Source organism: Homarus americanus, unplaced genomic scaffold, assembly GCF_018991925.1.
Source record: "Homarus americanus isolate GMGI-L3 unplaced genomic scaffold, GMGI_Hamer_2.0 scaffold54443, whole genome shotgun sequence".
NCBI lineage: Eukaryota > Metazoa > Arthropoda > Malacostraca > Decapoda > Nephropidae > Homarus > Homarus americanus.
Genome location: NW_024750852.1, coordinates 4,080,908 through 4,103,768, shown reverse-complemented (window position 1 = coordinate 4,103,768; position 22,861 = coordinate 4,080,908). Strand labels below are relative to the sequence as shown.

Below are 22,861 nucleotides of genomic sequence, written 5' to 3'. Positions count from 1 at the left end.
GGGCTCAAAATAATTTCAGAAATATGAACGCTGCAGTGACGCTATCCTTGCTACACAGAAAACCAAAAGGTGTAATTACTCATTACAATAAATTAGTAAAGTGTCTGCTTCGTGTTAGATAGAACACCAGCATTAACCTGTTTGTGCCTTACTGATTTAGGAATTCCCCCAGTACAGATGTTAAAGTGAGGAGGCAGAGATTTGAATGGAAGCTTCGTTCGTCAGATTTAGAAGAAACATTCCATGTTATTTATGAACTCTGTAGAAGAGAAAACACACCAGGTTATAAGATGTTGAGGAAATCCCTAGTTGATTATATGTTGACGCCCTACAGAAAGTAGTGAATGTTGAACGTTTTGGGGATGTCTAAGTGATAACGCGCGAGCCTGTCAATAGTGTCCAGGGTTCGATCCCGAGTCAGATCTCAGACGTGATAATGGCGTTATCGTACCAAACATCGAAAGTTTATAGGTTTATATGGATATTCCAGATTCGTTCTGGGCTAACAGTAAAATTAAAAAAATGAAGGTTGTAATAAATTAATAAAGAATACACCAACCGCCAGAAGGATTAATAAGATGACAATTGGTAGAAATGATATATGAGCAAATTAATAAAAAAAAACTTCGTACGCGTAACCAGCCATCGTTCCTCGGAATGTGAGATTAATTTTTCCATGAAATTATGCTGCGTTGTTCAATATTCTCTAGATTCTAGGAGTATTGTACTAGTATCTTATGTGAGGGCAGAGTATTACAGCACAGTACAGTACAGTATACATTTGACTGCCGTGCTCTAACGGCTCTTCGTCTCCTCCTGAAGGTTGCTTAATCCTGTTATTTTCTAAATAATAATAATAATCTTAATTGTGTACATACCCAATTTTCTAATATTTTTAGCGTTCTAAAATGTACTACGTCAACTCCCAGGAATATAAATTCTAGTAAATTGATGATCTTCCTATTTAGTATTTCGCCCGTAATTGGTAATCTCCTTAATTCACTTAACCATTCCTGCATTGCATATACGTTTTCAAGAGGTGTTCGTCTAATTTCTCTTGTGTGAAAACCGATGTCAAGTATTCGTTGACGAGATCAGTGGCTTCAAGCCCTTGTATTTTCACTTTTTTTTTTTCTCGGGGTTTTCTAGGTAACTGAAGACAATATTTCTCCTCTCGGGGTTGGGTGAGCAATAGAGCTGCCACGTGCCTACTGACCCCGTTGTAATGGCAAGGAAGTGCAACGAATAAGTCTTGCTGCAACTGTCTGCCTGGCGTACGAGTATACTATTAAGAACCTTTTAGCCTGTGATACTTGTATAATGAAATTCAAGAATATAACTAACGACAAGGAGATAATATAGATGATGAACACCCCAAAACGTCGCCTATCTCAAGACGAGTAATGATCAACTGGTACAATTATTTTAAACAATTGTTATTGAAGGCATGTGTTAATTAATTTATCAAAATATACCATTAATTTGTGTCATGTTTGGGAAACACACAATAATTAAAATAACATCCAGAGAATATGTAAATAATACTTGTAAGGAAATATAATTGTAGATGGCAACTGTTCCTTCCTTTATCCCGCCCTGCCCAAGTGACCAATGCCTCTGCTGTCCTCCGCCCTCCTCCCACGGCAACACACTGTCTCACACCCTGCACACGGCCACACTCTCTATGGGACGATTGAACATGAGTCTCTTTGATGCAGGCACTAGGAAATTTTAAGCTGATTTTGCATGTCTGTGAAGTGTCTTCTGTGTAGTTTGTCCTTCTGACAGCTTATGGTGATGTGTGGAACCTGTCAAACGGAGATGAAAGTGTTATGTTAGGACTTGACTGACTGCTGTGGGGCCAGTTGTGTTGGGAAAGCGTTCCACGCTGTAGTTCCCACAATAAAAGTTAGCGCACAGTACCGGCCACAAGAAGTGTAAGTTATGTACAGAAAAGTACGAAGAAAGTCCTCAGGAACAACTGTGGGAGTTCACCAATATTCTATACAGGTAAGTGTTGATATATTTGCTAGTTAAAGAAATTGCTTATTGGATGTTAAACCATAAAAATACAGAAGTGGACAATACTTCCCAGAGCCATACATCACCCATGGCGTTTCATTTATGAATGAGGAAATTAATTTGTATAGTTATGTCTGGCACACCCGTGAGCCACGATGGTCGGGCATGAGCGACTTTTTTTTCTTTTCTTTTTTGTGCTCGCATAATAAGCAAGAGCAGCAGCAGTGGGTGAGTGGGTTGGCTGAGGCTCCGGGCACCGGGGGAGGGTAGCTCACTGACCCGTTGCTTTCATCCTTGTTACTTGGCATTTTACGCTAGAAACGGGAAGTGATAATAAAGTTCACGTAAGTGACGAATGCTCATATATATATATATATATATATATATATATATATATATATATATATATATATATATATATATATATATATATATATAAATTTTTAGGAGGTAGGTACTGTCTAAATGTGATATGAGAGATATCGAACACAAGTAATGGAAGTGGGTGAGCGAAGTGGATCTACAGGACCTTGGGTCCACTTAGTAGTACTAATGTGAATCTACGAACAAAATGGATACCTACACAGAACAAAATAAAACGTAATTTTAACCTTATCCCAGATATCAATTAAGTTCAAGTTGGTACAAATAAGACTCGGTGAAGGTCCCTTTATCATGGTCCCAACAGTAGATAAAGCACGTGCAACATACAATTGGTGTTTCATGTCGCGGACCATAGGACAATTCATGTTCTTTTTTATTTCATGTGAAAGAATCATAACAAATCAACTAAGATTGGGCGCTGAAGACCATTCGAATGACCACCGGGGTCTCCGGACCTCATACCTGCCGATTTTTTTCCTTTGGGGGTCACCTAAATGTGTTCATTTAAAACAGTCTTGACCAATACTGGTGCAGGTTCAAGGGCATTCTAAGAGCCAATGTTTGCTCAGTACTTATCAACAGCACGTAACAGAAATAACCAACCGCCCAACCATGGTGTGTTTAGACCACGAACCCAACCGGATATAGAGACGACCAGTGCGAAGAGGATAAAGTTAATTTAGACCTCGGTGGCCATTCGATTGGTCCGTAATTGTCTCCTAATGTTCGATGACTTGTTATGATTCCCTCACTTAAAAAACAATAATAAAATGAATTGTCTCAGTGTGCGCTATCTACGATACCTCCTGTACATACAGTGTCTGTCTCTTCTTTCTGTTCCCAAGTCCTGGTCATCTGTATTTTCTCCCTCTCCTCCCCCGACTCCTTCCCTCCAGTATATTATCATAACTCGAATACGCTGGATAGCTTCAAACATAGGTTGGATGGATATATGAGCAATAGGGGTTGGGTGTAAATGGGACTGCCCAGTATGGACCAGTAGGCCCGCTGCAGTTTCATAAACAAAGAATAGTCTCAAGTGTCAACACATGTACTGTAAGTCCTCCCGTTCAAAGAAACAGTAAACCATTGCAAGTAACCACACATATATACTTACATGCATACATGCATATATAAATTCATAAATGCACACAGCCGGACACACACACACACACACACACACACACACACACACACACACACACACACACACACACAGTGTAGACTTCGCACGCACATACGCACGCACGCATACACGCGCACATACATACTACATACATTCACACCCGCACATGCTCACACTGTCACACACAGACATGTACACACACATGAGCGCGCACCTGCACACACACACACACACACACACACACACACACACACACACCAAAAGGTTTAAAGGTTGGGGTGAGTGCATAAGTTAGAAGGCGGCGATGTCCTCATCGGTCAGGCTACTCGATCTACTTACACAGAGAGGCCAGTGATGGTCACGGTGACCTCACTGTTAAAGGATACATCAGGTCAGTCTTAGGTTTTAGGACGTGACTAAATTCCACCAGTATGGGCAGGAAATTTCCCGATATGAAGCCTTTCTATAAGTACACTCGAATCGAAATACTTATGCAGTATAAGTAAACTGGAAAACTTGTCTTCAATATAAACAAACTCGAAATGGGACCAAGTACAATCGATATTAATCTCTATATCATAAATAAACTCAAAATAAACCTGTTTAGAAACTTTAAACTTTATATAACTTCGAAATGCAATCACCACATGACCTCTTTACTTTGATATTAAATTCTCTTACAATCATCCATAAAATGGTAATAATATGAAGTAAATCATTGTTATTTTCTGTTGTGTTTCTCTGCAGTTTTGCTCAGTAGTTGTTGGTAATAACAAATGTTATAATGATAATAATAAGTCGTCGGGTTTTGTTTGTAATACTGTGATCCGTAGTTGTTGATTTGTATTATACTTTTACAGATGGACAGGGATAACTGTTAGATAACCCTCCCCCCCCCCAGGTAGCGTTAGGGTGCTTAATCTCCATGTGGTTCTAAAATTTACTTAAAGAAGGTTTAACAAAACTGTATGTTTTTCTGTTCCTCTAAATCTCCTTCTGATTTTCTCATGCGGTTTCTTCCTCTTTCCTTCCTCCTCCTCTTCCCCTCCCCCGTTTCCTCCAGTATTTATCCCACTCTCAAGTGTCAACACATAAGTAGCCCCCACCCCTTCAAAGAAACGTCATATGATCTGCAAGTCACCACACACACACATCAAAATGCACAACGACCTTTCTTGATTTGTTTAAATAACCTTCCAGAGTATCAAAAGTTCGTACGTTAAATGTTGTCCCAAATAGTATTATATTATGCTGACATTGCACCGACGACTCTACTGAAGCTACTGTAGCTGTCTTCTTATCCCAATTTAAGGGAAAAATGTCGTACAGGTCTTCGGGAATCCTCGTCATGACCTTCACTAGACTGTGTCTACCGAGCCTTCGAGTGATGCTGTCTGAAGATGGCACCCCGAGACTGGTAATACAGTTAAGGTTGTGTATGGCACGCACTGCCCAGGCCCCGTATTATCAAAAGCCCGTAGACTTTTCCTCGTAACATTTAACCGACAAAATTTACGTACAGTACTTAATTTTTTGGAAAGATTCCGGACATTCATTTCGTATCAGGGCGAGTGCTAAGAAAATAAATATGTATTTACGACACCTAATGCTATGCATGTTAGATATTGGCTATCATAAACTTGCCTTTGTTTCCCGAATGGGGTGAGAGGGCCTCCTGTCCCCGTTCCACGTCGGCTTTCATCCATCCTCCTTTACCATCCTCTTCTCTTACATTATCCCTTTTCAGCGCGTCTATCTACTGTGTTTTGTGGCTACTTTTCTCCTTCTGTTATCTACTCCTTCCTTGGGGTATCATAATAAAGAGGTTAAATAACTGCACTATAAAGGTCAGTTGTTCAGGGTGTTTACCACACGCTCTAGCTTAAACATTTTATCCGGTACACAGAGAGGCAAGTGGCGGGCGCTACACATTGCCGCAGTATCTTTTTAGGTGGTTATTTCATCCAAAACATGGGTAGGTAGTCCTTTGTTTTATATAAACAATTGTATTCTTTACTGTGTCCATTGTGGCATATTCGTTGCACCTGCAGGACGAATTGTACAGTTGTCCTTAGTTGCTATTTACAATTCCTTCAGCAACTCTTATTAAGTCATAGCAATCATTCATAATGCGGTAAATGGTGGAGGCCCGTTTCTCCATGTTAAAGACCATCCTAATGAGAGGTCTATTTATTCTTCGTCAGGGATTTTTCTGTGATGTAATATTTACTTTCTGGACATCACCGAATTTGTGATATTATTTAATCACGCATATTCTTAGGGATCTTTTAATGTTCATAGCTACTGGAAAACAACATTAATCCACAAATTAAAACCGGCGTTCACTGACACATAAGGGTTGCTTCTGCAGTAAGCAACTGAGACCAATAACAGGAGGGCCGGAGTCTCAGTGGCTGGTAAAGTCATCCGATTCCTGGCGCCACCTGTTGTTGACATCACGACCGACCGTGACTGACCCTCATTTTTGTGTATTAAACATAGATTCGCTTGAGTAGAGGAGTTAGTTGTTCTTACGAAAATGAAAAATGTATAAAGATGTTAGAAGTTCTAAAAGCAGAACTCTGGCTAATTTCCTTAGGAAGAAGCCCCTCAGAATCGACGCTACTTAAGAGTTAAGGGCCAACGTCCGGATTTAGGAAGATTCTGTACTGCCAATTATGACTCCTAGCTGGAGCTAAGTAAACAAATGTGACTAAGGTAATGTGTCAGAGAAAGTTCAGTGCCAGTGGATGGTGTGTGTGTGTTGTAGTCAGTTCGATGCATTCTTACGTCTCCATTTACGAGGAAAATTATATGAACCCGAGTTCAAATTAACATCAGACTACCTAGGTTATCTAGATTAGCTGTACTTAATGTTCTGAATTGCTTTTGTTTTTTCACTTTTATATGCCATGTTTCATCGCTCATCAGCTCTTAGGCAAATTAGTACAGTAATAAAGAATAATAACGACACTTCGCTAAAGTAATATTAAAACAAGTAAGTAGTAACAATAAAGGTAAAACAGCAATAACACTTAACTGGATGAGTAACAAAGAGGATCTACAATTCTACAAACTATATAATATAGTTGTATAGTTACAGGGGAAACGTCGAAAAAAATTATAAATTGAAATAGAGTTTTTATTAATATCTTACCTTGCTTTTATTACTTTAGTACAACTAAATTACCTTTAAGAGATACAAGCACTAAACAGCTCAGCAATGTATGCAGTTCCAACAGTTGTTACAAATGTTTCGTTGCATCGTGCGTAATGTTACGCGAATATGCCAGGCGCCATTCGAAGCAAAGTCTAAGGTTTAATTAGACTGATTAGAAGGTTCATAAGTGCCGGTAGACGCCTATATTGTAATCACGATAAGCACTCAATTTTTTATTAATTTTTGATGAAACTTGTTAAAAATGACCCCCAGAGCATAAACTAGGATGGGAATGCATTTCAGGCGTCAGTGTCCAAATATGACATTTTTAGAGTGACGGCGCGAAGGATATCAAACTGCACGCCTTGGTTCCATATTGACAGAAAAGGTAGTGTTTTTATCTCTTGTTCCTACTCGTTGTGGGGTGAGTGTGTACAGGGCTGGGTTTTGGTGACACCCAGCCCTGGTTACTTTTGCCTTCGCATAAAGATTTAGTAGGTAATGGCTTATGTACCCTATTCTCAACAATAAATCTTCATTGTTATATTATGGAAGGCCAGTTGATACTTTATTCTTTCATAAAGATATGTGTATCTCTTAATTTTTATTTGTTGGCAAGTATATGAACGACCTTAGGAAAGTACGTGCTTCAAGACCTAAGGTATTAATATTAAAACACAAAAAATACACCATAACAATTCACTCCCCAGGTACAGGTGGGCATATTTACGAAATGTGCGGAACTACAGGTAACGCAACAGACGCTAGCTACTGTACCGCTTCCGTTACTTAGCGGGTATATAATACTAATACCGATATTAGCCATCACAGTAATTCCTATATTCCACCAGTCTCTTTTGTTGGTTAATTAACATTAAAACAATATAATCTCTGCATTACACGACAAGAGGTAAATTTATTACTATAATTTGCGCACAATATACGTTAAAGAGAGATGAGAATGGCGAGGTGGTTATCTGGGACGTTGAGGAAAAAGGTGCAGATATGACACGACGAACCTGCAGGAGTGAGAAGGAGTACCAGAATTGGCTAGATTCGAGACTGAGATAGATGTGATGTGTGCTGAGAAATGCAGCAGAACAATGGAAGTGATAGTAGAGTGAAGGATAGAATGGTTGATTGATTGACATATTAAAATTGGATTCCTCAACTAGTGGTCAGGTGAGGGCCTCCACCTCGGATCCAATGTCAGTACATAAAGAAACCGGAGTAGTATCCTGAGAAAACCTGCCATGTTCGGTAGGGTCACAACGCCAGTCTAACAACCTACCCAAGCAGGTATCGAACCCGAGACATAACAGTGAGAGGCAAGCGCTGACATTGTTGCCACCCAGCGACATTCGATGAAGACAAAGAACAAGAGAAACGAACGTGACTGAAAGGCTGTGAGAGAGATTTGACAAACAAAAGATGATGAACAAGGCCAATGACTGTAAAGAAGGGAAAGTAAAGGAAAACAGGGAATAAAATGGAAACATAATCGAGAAGGATGTGGAACTTACGTAGCGTTGACATGGGAAGATGTAATCCAACCTATTCCCAGTATCAATCGAGGTGTCCTTGTGGGGCCAAGACCTGTCCTTACCTGAGAAGTCCCTGCCCAACCTGCTCACACCCAACACGGTCTTGGAACACCGCCCCCACCCCTCTATACATCAGTGACCATTGTGGTCCTCACTCCCACAATTACCATCAAATCACTAAAAAAAACGAAAAGAAAACATCAACCACCTCATCACTACCACAGTAATTACCACAACCATATCTGAAGTAAAGACAGCATTAATTTCCATTTTTTGTTGCTGTCAAAATGCATCCCTTCAAAACTAAGCATTTACTGAATCTGTTAAGCCTCAGGAAATTGTATGATGGCATTTTAAATTATATAATGCAGCCACTGATAACTAGTATCCAGCGTTGGCTCTTCAGGAACATTTAAACTAGTAAGATTTCGTTTGGTTCCTGGCCACGTCGGTGTGATAGGGAACTAGAGATTATTGCTGGAACTGTCCACAATCTTTCTCACAACCCATCAATAAAAAACCATTCTTCACAGATTTTTTTCCGTTATAAAAAATAAATATATGACAAAAGTTTGGGGACAATGAAACTGATTCTTAAAACCTCATGTGAAAATAAGTAAACATAAGAATAAAGAGATAAACCGATTTGTAACGCTCACAACATAATTACAGTACTTCCACGCATAAAATATGTCTCTTTACAACCACAACATTTATACTTTATTCGTATACTCAGAAACAGTCCATCTCTCAAGGAAATTCGCCAGCTACACAAACTAATTTAACCACATAACTCCGTGCCACTATTTAATGCTTTGTCTCAAGTGTTCCACGAGAACCACCCGTTGTATCTCAAGTTGTTGGGGCGTGTAAACAGTGTGACGGGCAAGGGGAGCGTGGGTCACAAGGTTCCCCAACACACCCGCTCGTCGTTATTTCCAACATCTCTTGTGTCACTCCTCTCTGAAAATATTTACGCTTAAATATTCTAACCAGAAGTTTACACTGCGTCGAGACTTGAAACTGAGTAACTTGCCCGACAGAAGCAGCAGTATATGTTGTCCGGGAACGGGATAACAGCGAATGTGCCCTGACCTGTCCTGCACCACCTCTCCAGCAAGACATGTCTTACAATCCGGTAGCCATATGATCGGTTTTGGAACAAGTACGTGACATAAGACTTCATGCCGAGGTGTGGAAACATTCACCTAGCTTACTCTTGTCCGGGTGTGGAGTGGAATGAGGCACTAGGGCCACCTTTACAAACACCGAGTCAAATATTTGTTTATTGTTCAGCGGGAGCCCAGGATGTCAGCCTCGCTGTGTTTATACATCTTAGTGACTGTGGCTGTGGGGTGGCCGGTTGCTCTGCCCACTCACACTAGACAGTGCCTGCTTAAGTGTCGTCTGACCCCTCCGCATCACACCAAAGAGTGCCTGCCTACGTGTCCTCTGACCCCTCCGTATCACACCAGGGAGTGCCTGCCTCGTGACTCCTCCCCCATGCCACATCAACAGTCATTCACCCCATCGTGGCTCCGGGTGTTCAAGCTTATTTTGTGATTTCCTCGAATTGTGCGACGTCTGTTATGTTGCACACCCACCATTTTCTTAACACCGTCCACTCATGCTCTCGGGATTATGGTGTGCAAATGAAAATACAGTTATAAAATTTAAAATTGTTACAAACGTGGAAAGCTCAAGAGAGGGGGACTCTAACCTAACCTAACCAAGGACAACTCTTAAGATTCTGAGGTAAGCTAATATAAATCACGTGACCTATCTCAGATAACCTAACTCAAGCCAAACCTAACCTACCCTGATGGTGAGGGTTCCGACAACTGTGCCAGGATTTATTCTATATTTACACACTGGCCATGCTCGTAGACCTTCCCCAAAAGCAGTTCGAAAGTGAGTATTAATGAGGAACTCAGAAATTATGATGATTCTGCTTTAAACTCTAAAAAAGAAATTGCCAGCTACACAATGCTCTCGTGGTGCACGTGGAGGGATGAATATGGACATCAATTGGATTGAAACAAAAATATTGTACGAATGAATGAATAAGCATATGAGCACGGCCGGATTAAGCTTAATAGGGGCCTGAGGCACAGATCAACTTGGGGCCCCCTACCCTCAAGGTATATATATATAGCAAGAACAAAATATACCCAAATTTATCAATGATTTCATCAATATTAAGCTTCTGCAAAATAACACATTCAATGTTCATAAGAGACAGAAAATTGAGACGTTGCTAGGACATCGTTGAACGAAGTTCATGTTTTATATGCTTCAACTTCGAGAATGTTTGGATTTGGGGGCCCCTTAGAGTCGGGGGGGCCTGAGGCCAGTTCCTCATGGTTAATCCGACACTGCATATGAGGAAAGTGCTAGAGGCCGCACACATTAGTACAGTATGAAGGAATATCTGCAATGGGAGAGAGGAAATAGAATGATATATTTTGTTATTTGCACTCACTGACGCTGGGATACTTAGAATTGTATACAGTAACAGCGAATATATTGTTAAAAGTGTTCATTTCAAATGTTTGAGTACCAATTTTATGTGCTGTACAGAAATATTAGTCCAGTGCAATTACGATTTGAGATATACATTTAGAATAACAAGCTGAAACTTTGAGGGTGTATAGAGGAGACCACCCTAACGTATATGCTAAAAGTTCCCCGAAAATCTGGTTGTGGGTTTTCTCGTTAAAGTTGAAGCGGAGTAATAACACAACGGCAACTTTATCGTAAAAAAAAAAGGCAATTTTGTTTTTTATTAAATTTTTTATTGCCGCTAGCAGGCGAACCAACTGACTTATTGGTAAAAGAGTCTTGTTCGATTCACTAACAAACCATGGCACTTAAACACCCATGGCACTCAAACAGTTTATTACACATACAACACCATGTCTTGCATACATGGCTGTGATTCGCATAAAACAGTTTTTTCTCCATACAACCATGTACGTCACCCGATGTCACAGTTTGTGTGTGTGTGGGTACTATACTGGCCTGGCGCGACTTCGAGTACAGGAATTGCGGCGAGTAAACTCTGGGTGCACTGCCATGATTGCAATGTACAGGCGAATTATGAAATATGCTTGCCTTATTTTTTTTCTCTGGATAGGGATGAAAGGGTGTGTTTAATTACGATCAAGTTTTAATGCAATAGCAATACCATTTGGCCATAATTTTGTCATAGAATTAAATCAGTTACATTTTATGTTCATCACTTCTTGAGTTAGAGGTATATTAACTTAAGTTCTTTTGAGATTCCAAGCCTTGGTTACTGGTTCACTATCCTAAAGTCGGGAAGAGTGGCTAGGTGAGGGAAGTTTAGTCTTTATGCGATGACTGGGTTACGGCACTAGCGTAGCTAGGGGGGGGGGGCGGTCCGCCCCGGGCGGCACTTTTGGGGGGCGGCACTTTTGGGTGAAGGATCACGAGATGCTGAATTGCCATACGACATTGAATTGAGGAGAGAAATGTTTTCTTCGCCGGACAGAGTGATCCAAGAAATAACTTTGAGATTTCAACAGCTTCATGAACTTGCTGAGAAATATGCCTTCCTTACCCCATTGAATCTTTTGGATGATAAATATGAGTGTCAAATAGATCACGATCACGACGACATTGATAAAGAGGAGTTCCTCGTTGAGAGAAAAAGACTTCAGCATTTTGTTGCTGTTGCTGCTATAACTATTAAAGACAGAATACAGACGTGGAAAGAAGGCCCCCTTGAACTTTTGCAGTTTATTCAAAAGTATAACCTTGGGAACTCGGTTCCAAATATAGTAATAATGCTGAGGATTTTCCTCACAATTGCTGTTAGTGTTGCTACCTGTGAGAGGAGTTTTTCGAAACTAAAACTGATCAAGAATTACTTAAGATCTACTATGAGCACCTTGCGGTTGAGAAATCTTGCCATACTGTCTATAGAGCGACAATTGACAGATGAAATAGTTTTTGACAATGCCATTGAAGAATTTGCCAACAAAAAAACAAGAAAAGTTACTTTGTAGAAAGTTGTAGTTTTCATTTCAGAAATAAAGATGGTCCTAATTTTTTACACTTTTTTACTTTTTTCCCTATCCTATATGTCGTTTTTGCTTTTTGTTTAACTGTTACTTATAAAGTTTAAGTATGTTTGGGGTGTATTTAAAGCATACTATATTTGAGTATGTGAAAGTACAGTAATATTATAATGGTACACAAACTATTTAATATATATATATATATATATATATATATATATATATATATATATATATATATATATATATATATATATATAAGAGTGAGTCACTGTGCAATATGTATTTTTGTGGGGGGCAAACTCGAGGGCCGCCCCGGGCGGCACACATTCTAGCTACGCCACTGGGTTACGGATCCCATGAAAAACAACTATTTCTCTTGAGGCTACAGGTGGCCAATCCTACTTCCTGTGTGAAGGATTAACTAACTGCTCTTTACCTCGTGTCACATGGGTCAAATGGGCACTGATATAGCCCATTAGAACTTTACTTCCCTGTATAATGGATGCTAATTCAGCGCTAAACCAAGAATGGAAGTTGCGTTAGTTTTATTTATCATTTCACCACTTACCAGCTAACTAGTGGCTCGAACTGTTCTTAACGCTAACTAAACTTAATATTTATTTTGTCCTTGTTTTTCAGCGGAAGACTGTGTTCTTTTATCGCGATAAAAATCGGCTTGAATTTATTATTATTAATTATTATTATTAGTATTATCATTATTATTATTATAGGCAGAGACGCTCTTACGGTGGGGGGGGGGTTGTACCAAGCACTTTCTTCTCGTAGATCATAACTTTTTGTTATGAGTGGTCGTGGCGACAGGTGCTTCCTCGTAACTCACAGGAGTGGGAGAGGGACGGGGAAAGGGGGGGGGGTGTAGCAAATGAGAGCTACACCACAACAGGTGTGGAGGGACGGGGCGAAGCACGGGCATGAGGAGTGTGGGAGCGTGGGAGGTTGGCCAAGGACGGACGCCCCATATGGACACAGGCACTCGCATCCCGTGTACATTGAGCATCACATAGCCTTTAGTATTGCTGCAGTTGATGCCTCGCTTCTCAGCATGTAAACAGAGACTGTCTCAAACGTAGATAAAGATACAATGGGTCAAACGTAAATATCCAATGCATCAAATATGCATCAATTGTAGACAAAGATCTAATGCATCAACCGGAGATCAAAATACAATGTATCAAATTTAGTTACATAATGCATCAAACTTAAGTATTTGTGACTAATTGCTTTGAGTGTTTTGTGTGTTGTAATAATCTCGAGCAGAAAAATTTAGAACTTATCACTGTATCTGATGAAGCAAAAGCAGACGATTTTTTGTTTTTGTTTTACTGATCAGTGAGTGTTTGACTAAAAAAGACCTACACCATTCTCACTTGTTTTAAACACAACATATTGTTTGTCCTATTTGTGGTCACAGAATTTAGTTTTGTAGTTAGATCCTCTGGTAAGGGCCCCAATGGAAATAAAATCACTACTTTCTTGTATTACTCTTGGTTGAATCACTTTGGCTTCTTTACCAACGTATAATTGTACTTTCTATACATTGCAAGTGTTTATGTTTTTGGGTTTTTTATGAAGTGACTATTGAGCCGGGTCAGACAGTAACATAACTCAAGGGCTATAGAGTCGGGTCACCTGGTAAAATAGCCGACAGTTGTATACAGCATTGTTGTTGGTTTTTGTTTTTTCGACGATATAACCAAAATTAAAATAACCTAACGTAACAGACTCCATAGCCCTTGAGCTGTTTTACCGTCTGACCCGGCTCAATAACCCACTTCCTTTTTTTTCCATTTCACCACTTATCCGTTAATTGGCCGGTTGGTTTGTACTTAGTCATGTCAGAACAGCCTCCATTGTCCCGTGGCAGAGTTAATGCAGGAGGAAACCGGAGTACCCGCGAAAACCTGCGATGTTTGGTAGTGTCATACTGAATAACACCCTTCTCACAGCTGACCCGGCCGGGAATTGAACCCTTCTAGACATAATAAGGAAGACGCGTTACCGCTATACCATCAACACCAATGTGAACTTGTTTGTCGATTATAATGAACATTTATATATTTATTTATTCAGTATAATCGACGTACAGCTACCCCAAAGGATGCTCAAGACTCAAGAGGTATCCGGGGGTGGGAGATGAGTGGTGTCCTAGTTGGGGTTATTAGCGAGGCGTCACATACAGCTGTCTAGCCCGCCATGGCTCCACCACTCGGCTGTCTGACCTAGTAAATATTGTACCACTCATCTTGTCCTGCCACAAATTAAGGGTTAAGTGCAGTCTTCAGTTACTATTATGGTAGTGATGAAATATTCTTTTTGTTTCCTTCCATTGTTGCATTTTACCGTAAAAAAAAATCTTCGTTATTCTCGCTCCCGCTTTATAAGTTTATTTTTTTCTTTTGTGTCTTCAACTAATCAGGTTTGTTTTATCATCTGAGCTGTTTTGTAGCTTGTGGTGAAATACTGCGATTGTATTCCCCTACAGAATTTCTGATTGTGGAAAAGGAAAAGAAGCAAATTGGGAAACATGCAAGAGGCTGACCAGTAACATTCTGGCTACAATAGTCACTATGAGAATCACGTGAATGGAAATATTTGATGACTATGGGGTGCAGTATTTGGGGATAAGGGGTAGGCTCCTTTTGTACCAACCCCCCAAAATTTCATCTTCTGGACACTTCGGGGTACAATAATCTATTAATCATCTATGTATCAGGATGATAAACTACTTGAAAAGTTTAGCTGATTCTGGAGCCCCTGGCGCGTGTCAGCCGATCAAATTATTTTATGATTTTTTTTTTACATCTTGTACGTTTTAATATGTCAAGAAAATTATATCAAAATCTAATTATATCAGGCAGTCAGAGCCGTCGTTATGCAATCCATACCTGTTGTCTCCTTATATGACAACAAGGAACCAGTTTGTGGGTTGCCCTCTGTTTGATCGCTGGCCATGTGCTTCCCTGCGGGATTTCATTAGTCATTCGATTTTACTCATAAGTATTTCCCAGCTTAGTATTGTCTCCCGTTAATATAATGTACTTATTGATAATTAAATAGACCAGTATTGCAGTCACGTTTAAACCATTATAATTATGTAGGTTTACGTTTTCAAACAAGCTTCAAAGAAGTAATCTGGATTTACCAGATTTTATATTTGGTGAAAATAGAACAAGCCGTCTTATAAAATATATAAAATAAATAAACCAAACATAACCCAACCTATTCAACTAAATACAGTATTGATATTAATATATTGTATCTAAGTTAGGTTTGGTTGGTTGCTTTTGTCTCCAGATAAAATGCATAATACCCAAGCCTCCATAATGTAAATGGACTGTGATATAGTACTGATATTCTTAATTGTCTGTTTATTACTTTTGGTGCTTTGCTGACAACAGTGACCTGCCAAATACATGAATTTGAGGTACAGCATATTTCAGTGAAGGTGGTAGGGTGCGAGGCATGATGTGCCGGCTGCGGGCGGTGGTGTGGGCACTGGTGGGCCTTACGTTGTTCACCTGCATCGCCTCAGTCAGATGGTTCATACTGTCAGCCACCCTGGCCGACAAGATGCCACTCTCCTCCAATATTCCAGGTACAGTTATCACTATCCACCTTATGGACTTTCCTAATAACTTTACCTCACGTCTAAACTGTAGTCCCCATCACTAATGCATTTACAGGGACTAGTCAGGTTTTGTGCAGTCACTGCATTTTGGCAGTGCTGTTTGTTTACATTCAACAGAAGGAAACTCGCAATAGTAAACATACTATGGAATAAAAGTAAAACAACATTAAAACAAATATAATGATTTGTGTAATGTTTATATGACGAGCCTCTGTAAATGGTCTCGTGAAGGGGACTGTCCATGTTGCTTAAACTGTATTAATAAATTTAAGTGCTATAGTAATTGCTTCATTGTATTATAAGATTAAAAATGTCTTAACCCCAAAAAAAAAATAATACAGTAATTGGTTGTTCGTGTGGTGAAGACATGAGACGAACTAAGTGTTGGTAACCCTCAGTGTACCAGTCCAGGCCACTGAGGCTCACGAGTCAGCACCAAAAGCAGTATACAACCCTTTTGATTCATCCTCCAATCATCCTTCAGCCGAATTATTAACACTTGTCTTTTAATATGGTACATATAAAAATTACAGCATTTTTTATAGTCCAGAGGTAAAATTTTTGTTAATATTTTTTTACAGAAAGAAAATCTCCCTTAGAATTTTGTGAGTACGTAGATAATTTTGCAACATATTATGATGTGATTTAGATTTTTTTATTCAAAGTGCCTAGAAATGTACTGTAATACACATTGTATTACAATGAATAAATATACATTACTATACAGTACATCATAATTACTGTACTGTACTGTGATAAGTGGGTATAGTGTACTATACTTGATGTTGAATACTCTGTGATGATAAATATTAATGCAATCGCTCACAGTACACAGTGATGTTGGACAAATACACTGTTAGTCATTTCAACTTACTGTATATATAAAAGAGGGGTAGATAGCCCACCTGCTGTCAACCTCCTATATTTCCCACTTCTGAACTTTGTCTTGTACTGTACCCTTCTTGCACTCTCAGAGCTAATGCTCTCTTCTCTCCATATCACCAACCAACCTTACCTCTCACATCAAATAAAGTTCTCACATACAGCCATGACTACAGAGCAGTAACAAGTGATAGGCTATCTTTATCATCAGAATTTGTTTGTTTATCAATGCTAGTTACTGCCACCTCCAGATACAGTACAGTAATGCTGTATCTGACACTTCAGATTCACTGTCAATTTTTAACTGACTCATAATAGTGATCTCAAATCAGTAATACTGATAAATGCTCATGGATGTCATACATGGCATAAGTCAATCAATAAACAATGGTGAAAATTTATGACTTTACAATGGCAGCATTATTTTTCTGTCCCTGGTTGGCTGCTGCCCAAATACCTATACAAAACATATTTTTTTTTTGTTAAATTTAACTTCTACATGCAATTAAGTGTAAAATATATAGGTTAACAGAATCAATTTAAATCTATGATTTGTAACTAGGCATACAGGTACTGTACTGTACCTACTTAGATAAACAATCGTTAAATTAAATGCAAGTATAGTACAGTCATCCAAAAACCCATAAAAGAAGAAAATTAATGAAGTCTGTGACAAAAAATATTCAGTTTACTAGAATTTTAACATTGAAGCATTCTAATTATCCATTACAGGTAGTCTGATTTTTTTTTTTACATGCTTTTTCATTATTATTTATTATTGGTGTTTCAAGTGCATGCTGATACTCTACTCTCATGTACAAGTGGTACAGTACTGTATATGTGTAGATAAATTTGTGATTAACAAATTTACAGGTACAGTACACATAGAGGTACTGTACCTGTATAACTTAATGTAGAGCCAGTTTTTGTCTTGGATTTATTTGCAAATGAATTATTCCTTCTAGCTTCTGAAGAAACACTCTCCCTCTCTCACGTGACACTTGAAATGAAGCATCGGAAAAAGGCAGTAGAGAGGGCATGTTCAGTAGATGTTTGGCCAAACACTTTTGACAATGGTTTGCCCAGTGTCGGAGATCCTATCACGGAGGAACTAGTTACTAATCCAAAAATGCTCAATAATCTTATTGTTGATGATAAGAATCATATCTTATACTGCTATGTGCCTAAGGTAAGTCTATGCATAATATCCAGTAATTTTTATTAATACTGTACCTGTACTGTGGTTTTATTTGTTCAGTTTTAGAGTAGCCGCCACAGGCTGATACAATTTAAATACAAAAATATAACTGATAATTATTAAAGTTATTAATTGTTTGACTTTTCAGTTTTAAGTTACAGTATGGCAGCTTAGTGGATACAGTGCTCTCCTTCTATTCTAAGGGTCGATGATTTGATTCCAGGGCACTCCCAGTTACCCAACTGTAATTGGGTACCTAACTTTACAATAGGGGACGTGAAGGCAGTTAAGTGCGGTACTGGCCAAGCTGCCACTTTACATACTGAAGGATTAGTATATAGTGTGCTGTATCCACATTGTCTATCACTGGCAGCCATACACATGGGACATACTTTTGATTTTTAGGCTTTTAATTGCCTCAGTCATTTACCCACTGGTAAAGCCAATGTACAAGTACTTTACACCTGTATTAAGTTCTGACTACTACTGTATTTGTATTGGTGTTCAGGTGGCCTGTACGAACTGGAAGCGGATAATGTTGATGTTGATGGGTGGAACAAACCTAACAGAACCACATTCCATTCCTTCTGACAGTGTTCACCGCAAGAATGTTTTTACGAAACTTGGAGACTTGGAGGTAAACTAGAGTAGTCTTTATGTACACATGACCTAAACTAAGGTTATAATAGTAAAATATACTGTACTACATTAGATGTAATGATTTGTCACCAAGGTTGCATTACAAAGCCCATTATCTGTACTTGGTACACAAGAAACAATATACGTAATGTTATTGTGGACACCAATACAGTATATGTATCCAGTTAAAATTCTTTGTCTACACTTGCATATCACAGCATAGGTGTATAGTATACAGTACAATATACTGTATATATTATACTTACAAAACACTCTATATATGATAGGCATTATTGTTTAACCTAACTTGTGTTAAAACCAGTTCCAAAATGTTTAGTACTGTACCTTGAAATCTGATGAGAGTATTCACTGCGCTTTAACACTAACAGCATTCTTAAGCTTATTTTTCGGTCACTTGGTGCTTTAAAGATCATACGGTACAGTATATAAATGAATTTGTCTTGGATAAATACAGTACTGTACATCAAGTATATTTGTATGTTGCAGGTGAAAATGTCTGGATATTGTTTTATTTATTAATTTCATATGAAGGTGTTGCATCTGTATTTCTTTGCTATAGTTTACACAAAAATTATTACTTATATGCAGTATGTATATACAGTAATTAAGAAGGGAAGAGGAAAATCATAAAAGCTCAAAAACATTAAATGGCTAAGGGGATAATGTTTGGTACAGTGTTGGCTGACCCTCTGTGCGGAACATCAGTTTACAAAGACTGGCTGTGTGTGTGGCTTACCTTGCTGAATGATTGGACTTGCGCCAGCACATGGGCATCACTGTGACCCAGATGTGATATTTCTCCTAATCTGTAATATTCTAGCATTTTCTGATTGTACTCACAATGCTTGCACTTTGCTGATAAGATCAACTCTATTATCTCAAGGAATTGAATAATCTTTTAACTGTATTTGGGAGAGTATCGTGACTTCTATTCGTTTTATTTATCTATATTTTTCAGCCCCAGGATATTCGTTATCGTCTTCATACATACACCAAATTCATCTTTGTCCGGCACCCAATTGAAAGAGTCCTTTCAGCATTCAGGAACAAATTTGAAAAAAATTATACTTCATCTGCATATTTTAAAAAGCGTTTTGGTGTCAAGATTATCAAGAAATATCGTAAAGGTATTGATCCAGCTGATATACCAGCAAGTGGTCATGGTGTCAAGTTCTCAGAGTTTGTCTCATATCTAATAGATACCAAAACTGATCAACTTAATGAACATTGGGCACCTGTATCAACTATGTGCTATCCATGTTCTGTCAGGTGAGTATATGAATGTTTAATGTAAAATTTAAATTATATATTCTCTTAGGCCTTACTGTGTATTATATTCAGTTAGTGTTTCACACATGTGATGACCAAAAAAAAAACTTGGTTTATTGTAACATACTGTCTTTATAATTTTGCCATGGGATGGTGCAGACAATGTGTAGGGAAGAATAATTTGTAATTAAAATATTTAGGAAAGATTCTACATACCCGGTAGTGTACAGTAGTGTATGCACATTTTAAATACGAAGAAAAATGTACCTGACTTAGATTAATGAAAGAGAAACAGAAGAATAAGTGAGGTGTAGGTAATGATTGTATAAAAAGAGGTTGCAGATGAAATTAGCTGTATAAGTAGTAGTACAGGTTGACCATCAATTATCCAACAATCACTGGTTTAGCACCACCACAAGTCCAGACAAAATATCCAGGAGGTGGAAATTTAAAATATCCCAGGTTTGGAACACAGGAAATTCCCACACGCCCTCTGCATTGTTTGCTAAGCCGCCGCTTTGGTTTTCATGTTACCGGTGTACCAAACTATCCTAAAAACTGAATTTATCTGACATTGGGACGAGTTTTCATAATTATTTTTCCCCAAACTTCAAAATATTATTGAAAATGTAATGTACCTGTAATGTAATGTAATAAAATACTATATTTGTATTGCATGATAAGATAGTAATGCACTTTTCTTTATAAAATTATGAAATTTACTCATGGTCCTCCATACTTTGAACAGGTATGACTATGTAGGTAAATACGAGACGCTAGCTGAGGACTCCGAGTATATCTTAAGGGAGGTTGGAGCACCACCTTCTATTCAGTTTCCTGAAGTTATTCCCTCCAAGACAACAGCCTACGTTGACCCTTATTTTGATACATTATCAAAAAACCAACAGCAGGACCTTATCAGGATATATGAAGATGATTTCAGAGTCTTTGATTACCATTTCAGAAATCTTATTTAAATACAGGTAATTTATTTTTTAATTTGTTTATGACGTTCATTATTATTGCCCAAATCATGATGGCTAGTCATTGGATAAGACCAGGAATGGTACTTTAGTCAGGAATATCAATCGATATATTTCAGCACCTAAAATTATATTTTTATTTATATCATGATGGGCTTTATTAAGTCATGTATAATAAAGATAGGTTTCTAAAAGTTTCAAACAATGTGATTAATTATCTGCATAAACAGACCTTTTTACGTCTCTTACAGTTTTGTGTACTGTACCAACTTCTTTTGTAAAATTATATTTATTGAGCATTGTTATGATGACTCTTACTCAATCTGGTCATGTTTGAAAATATTCTTTGAAAACCAATACTATAATTTTGATTGGCTAATTTGAACTTTTTCAACAGTATAAATTTAATTTATATTTCCATTTCTACATGTAAAAATGATACAAGTATAGAAGATTTCCAGCTTTAGGGTTAATTGAGAAGTAATATTGTACCTCGTGTTTTTACAAAGGTAAAATATTATCAGTCTCAGATCCTATTTTGTGATTTCACCCAGACTAAATGACTTGTGTGTTATAACTGTAAGTCAATAGGTTAAAACCCCAGATCAACCCTTAGACATTAGTGAGTGGATGAATTCATTAATGCTGTACACGCAGATCATGATTTATGAAGATTTGATTTATGAATACAGTATTCACAGCTTTGATTTGTAATTATGAAAATATGCTAAATTAATGTAGTTTTTACTACCACTATGCTTACTTATTTCACTATTCTTTAAGATTCACATTGCTACTAAGGGGAGCTTTTAATTAAAAATATTTGAAATTAGAAACAAATAAAAAATAAAAAAAATTCCCTGAACTTTGGCAACACTAGGGAATATGTTGTGAATGTTAGGCACATGTTGATGTGATGTAATTATAATTATCCTAGTGATGAGTGTTTTTACTGTACAGGTATATCCCTTTAAGACTAGGCTATGATATGAAGACAGTTAGTACTGTATGTACTTATTAATGTCTAATGATTAACCTTGGTTTACACCTTATGGACCTAAGACTTATAATACAGGAGTTATTGCAGGAGAAATTAATATCATAAAATTAGCTTTTCTCTTACATGACTCATCTTTGCTTGTGTATAAACAATAGGCACACTTCATTTCTCCAAATATGATCCGAAACCCCACAAATTAAGTTTCCCATTTACCGGTAGGTGTCTGTTAAGTGAAAGCCATGATTTAGTCATTACTATGTAAATTTTCTAGAAAAATTTAAAAGCAATATTTCTATATCTATGAAGCTTACAGTGTCTTAGATATATAAATTTTAAATACAAAATATTTAAAATGTCTAAACTTTTATTTCTCCATTTCCTTTACAGGTAACTGTATTTATTTATGATTTAATTGTACAGTTAGCCCTCACCATTCATGATTTCTGAGTTTACGAGTTAAATGTATATTAAATCCCTATTCACGATCCCCGACCTCTCATATTCGTGAGGGACACTTTCTCGGTTTTGAAATCCAAGCATTTTGGGAGTGAAAATGTTATCTTAAAACATGAACAATATTCACTAAACTGTAGACTATAATTCTTCTTTTTCAGTTCATGTCTGTGAGCTTTTTATTCCAATAGTAATAATACAGTGAACTCCCTCAAACCAGACACACTTAATCTGGATCCCTTTGCAAACTAGACTGGGGTCCAGCATTAAACACATGTATTGTATCCCCAAACCAGAAAAAAATCCAGTAAGTACAGTATGGGAAAAAAGTTTGATTAAGCGGTGGCACAGGAGGGTAACTCAGCAATTGCCTCCTCAGGTGGTTTTTGTTTCTTTTTCATAATTGAACATGGAGTTAGTCACAGTCTACTCAAATGCCGGAAAACTGATCCATTGACAGTTACCTCAGTTACAACTGAACTCAT

General features: G+C 37.9%; 1 protein-coding gene across 4 annotated transcripts; it reads left to right on the top strand.

Annotated features, from left to right (window-relative positions):
- Positions 1-1,614: 1,614 nt before the first annotated feature.
- On the top strand, positions 1,615-22,278 carry LOC121854293 (carbohydrate sulfotransferase 11-like). 4 transcript variants are annotated; one of them, XM_042348870.1, is made up of 6 exons: positions 1,616-2,010; positions 15,749-15,898; positions 17,779-18,002; positions 18,520-18,648; positions 19,630-19,940; positions 20,689-22,278. In XM_042348870.1, the coding sequence occupies exons 2-6, from the start codon at positions 15,766-15,768 to the stop codon at positions 20,915-20,917; spliced, it is 1,026 nt and encodes a 341-aa protein (XP_042204804.1). In that variant the 5' UTR covers positions 1,616-2,010; positions 15,749-15,765; the 3' UTR covers positions 20,918-22,278. The 4 variants fall into 4 exon arrangements, with proteins under 4 accessions (XP_042204806.1, XP_042204804.1, XP_042204803.1 ...); XM_042348869.1 differs by having other exon boundaries at positions 1,617-2,010; positions 15,744-15,898; XM_042348871.1 differs by lacking the exon at positions 1,616-2,010 and adding an exon at positions 9,643-9,991 and having other exon boundaries at positions 15,744-15,898.
- Positions 22,279-22,861: the final 583 nt, after the last annotated feature.

Bases quoted from the DNA above. Each gene is read 5' to 3' on its own strand.
- LOC121854293 (XM_042348870.1), top strand. From the start codon at position 15,766: ATGATGTGCCGGCTGCGGGCGGTGGTGTGGGCACTGGTGGGCCTTACG. The intron at 18,003-18,519 runs GTAAGTCTATGC...ATTGGTGTTCAG, and splicing joins TATACTGCTATGTGCCTAAG to GTGGCCTGTACGAACTGGAA. The intron at 19,941-20,688 runs GTGAGTATATGA...TACTTTGAACAG, and splicing joins TGCTATCCATGTTCTGTCAG to GTATGACTATGTAGGTAAAT.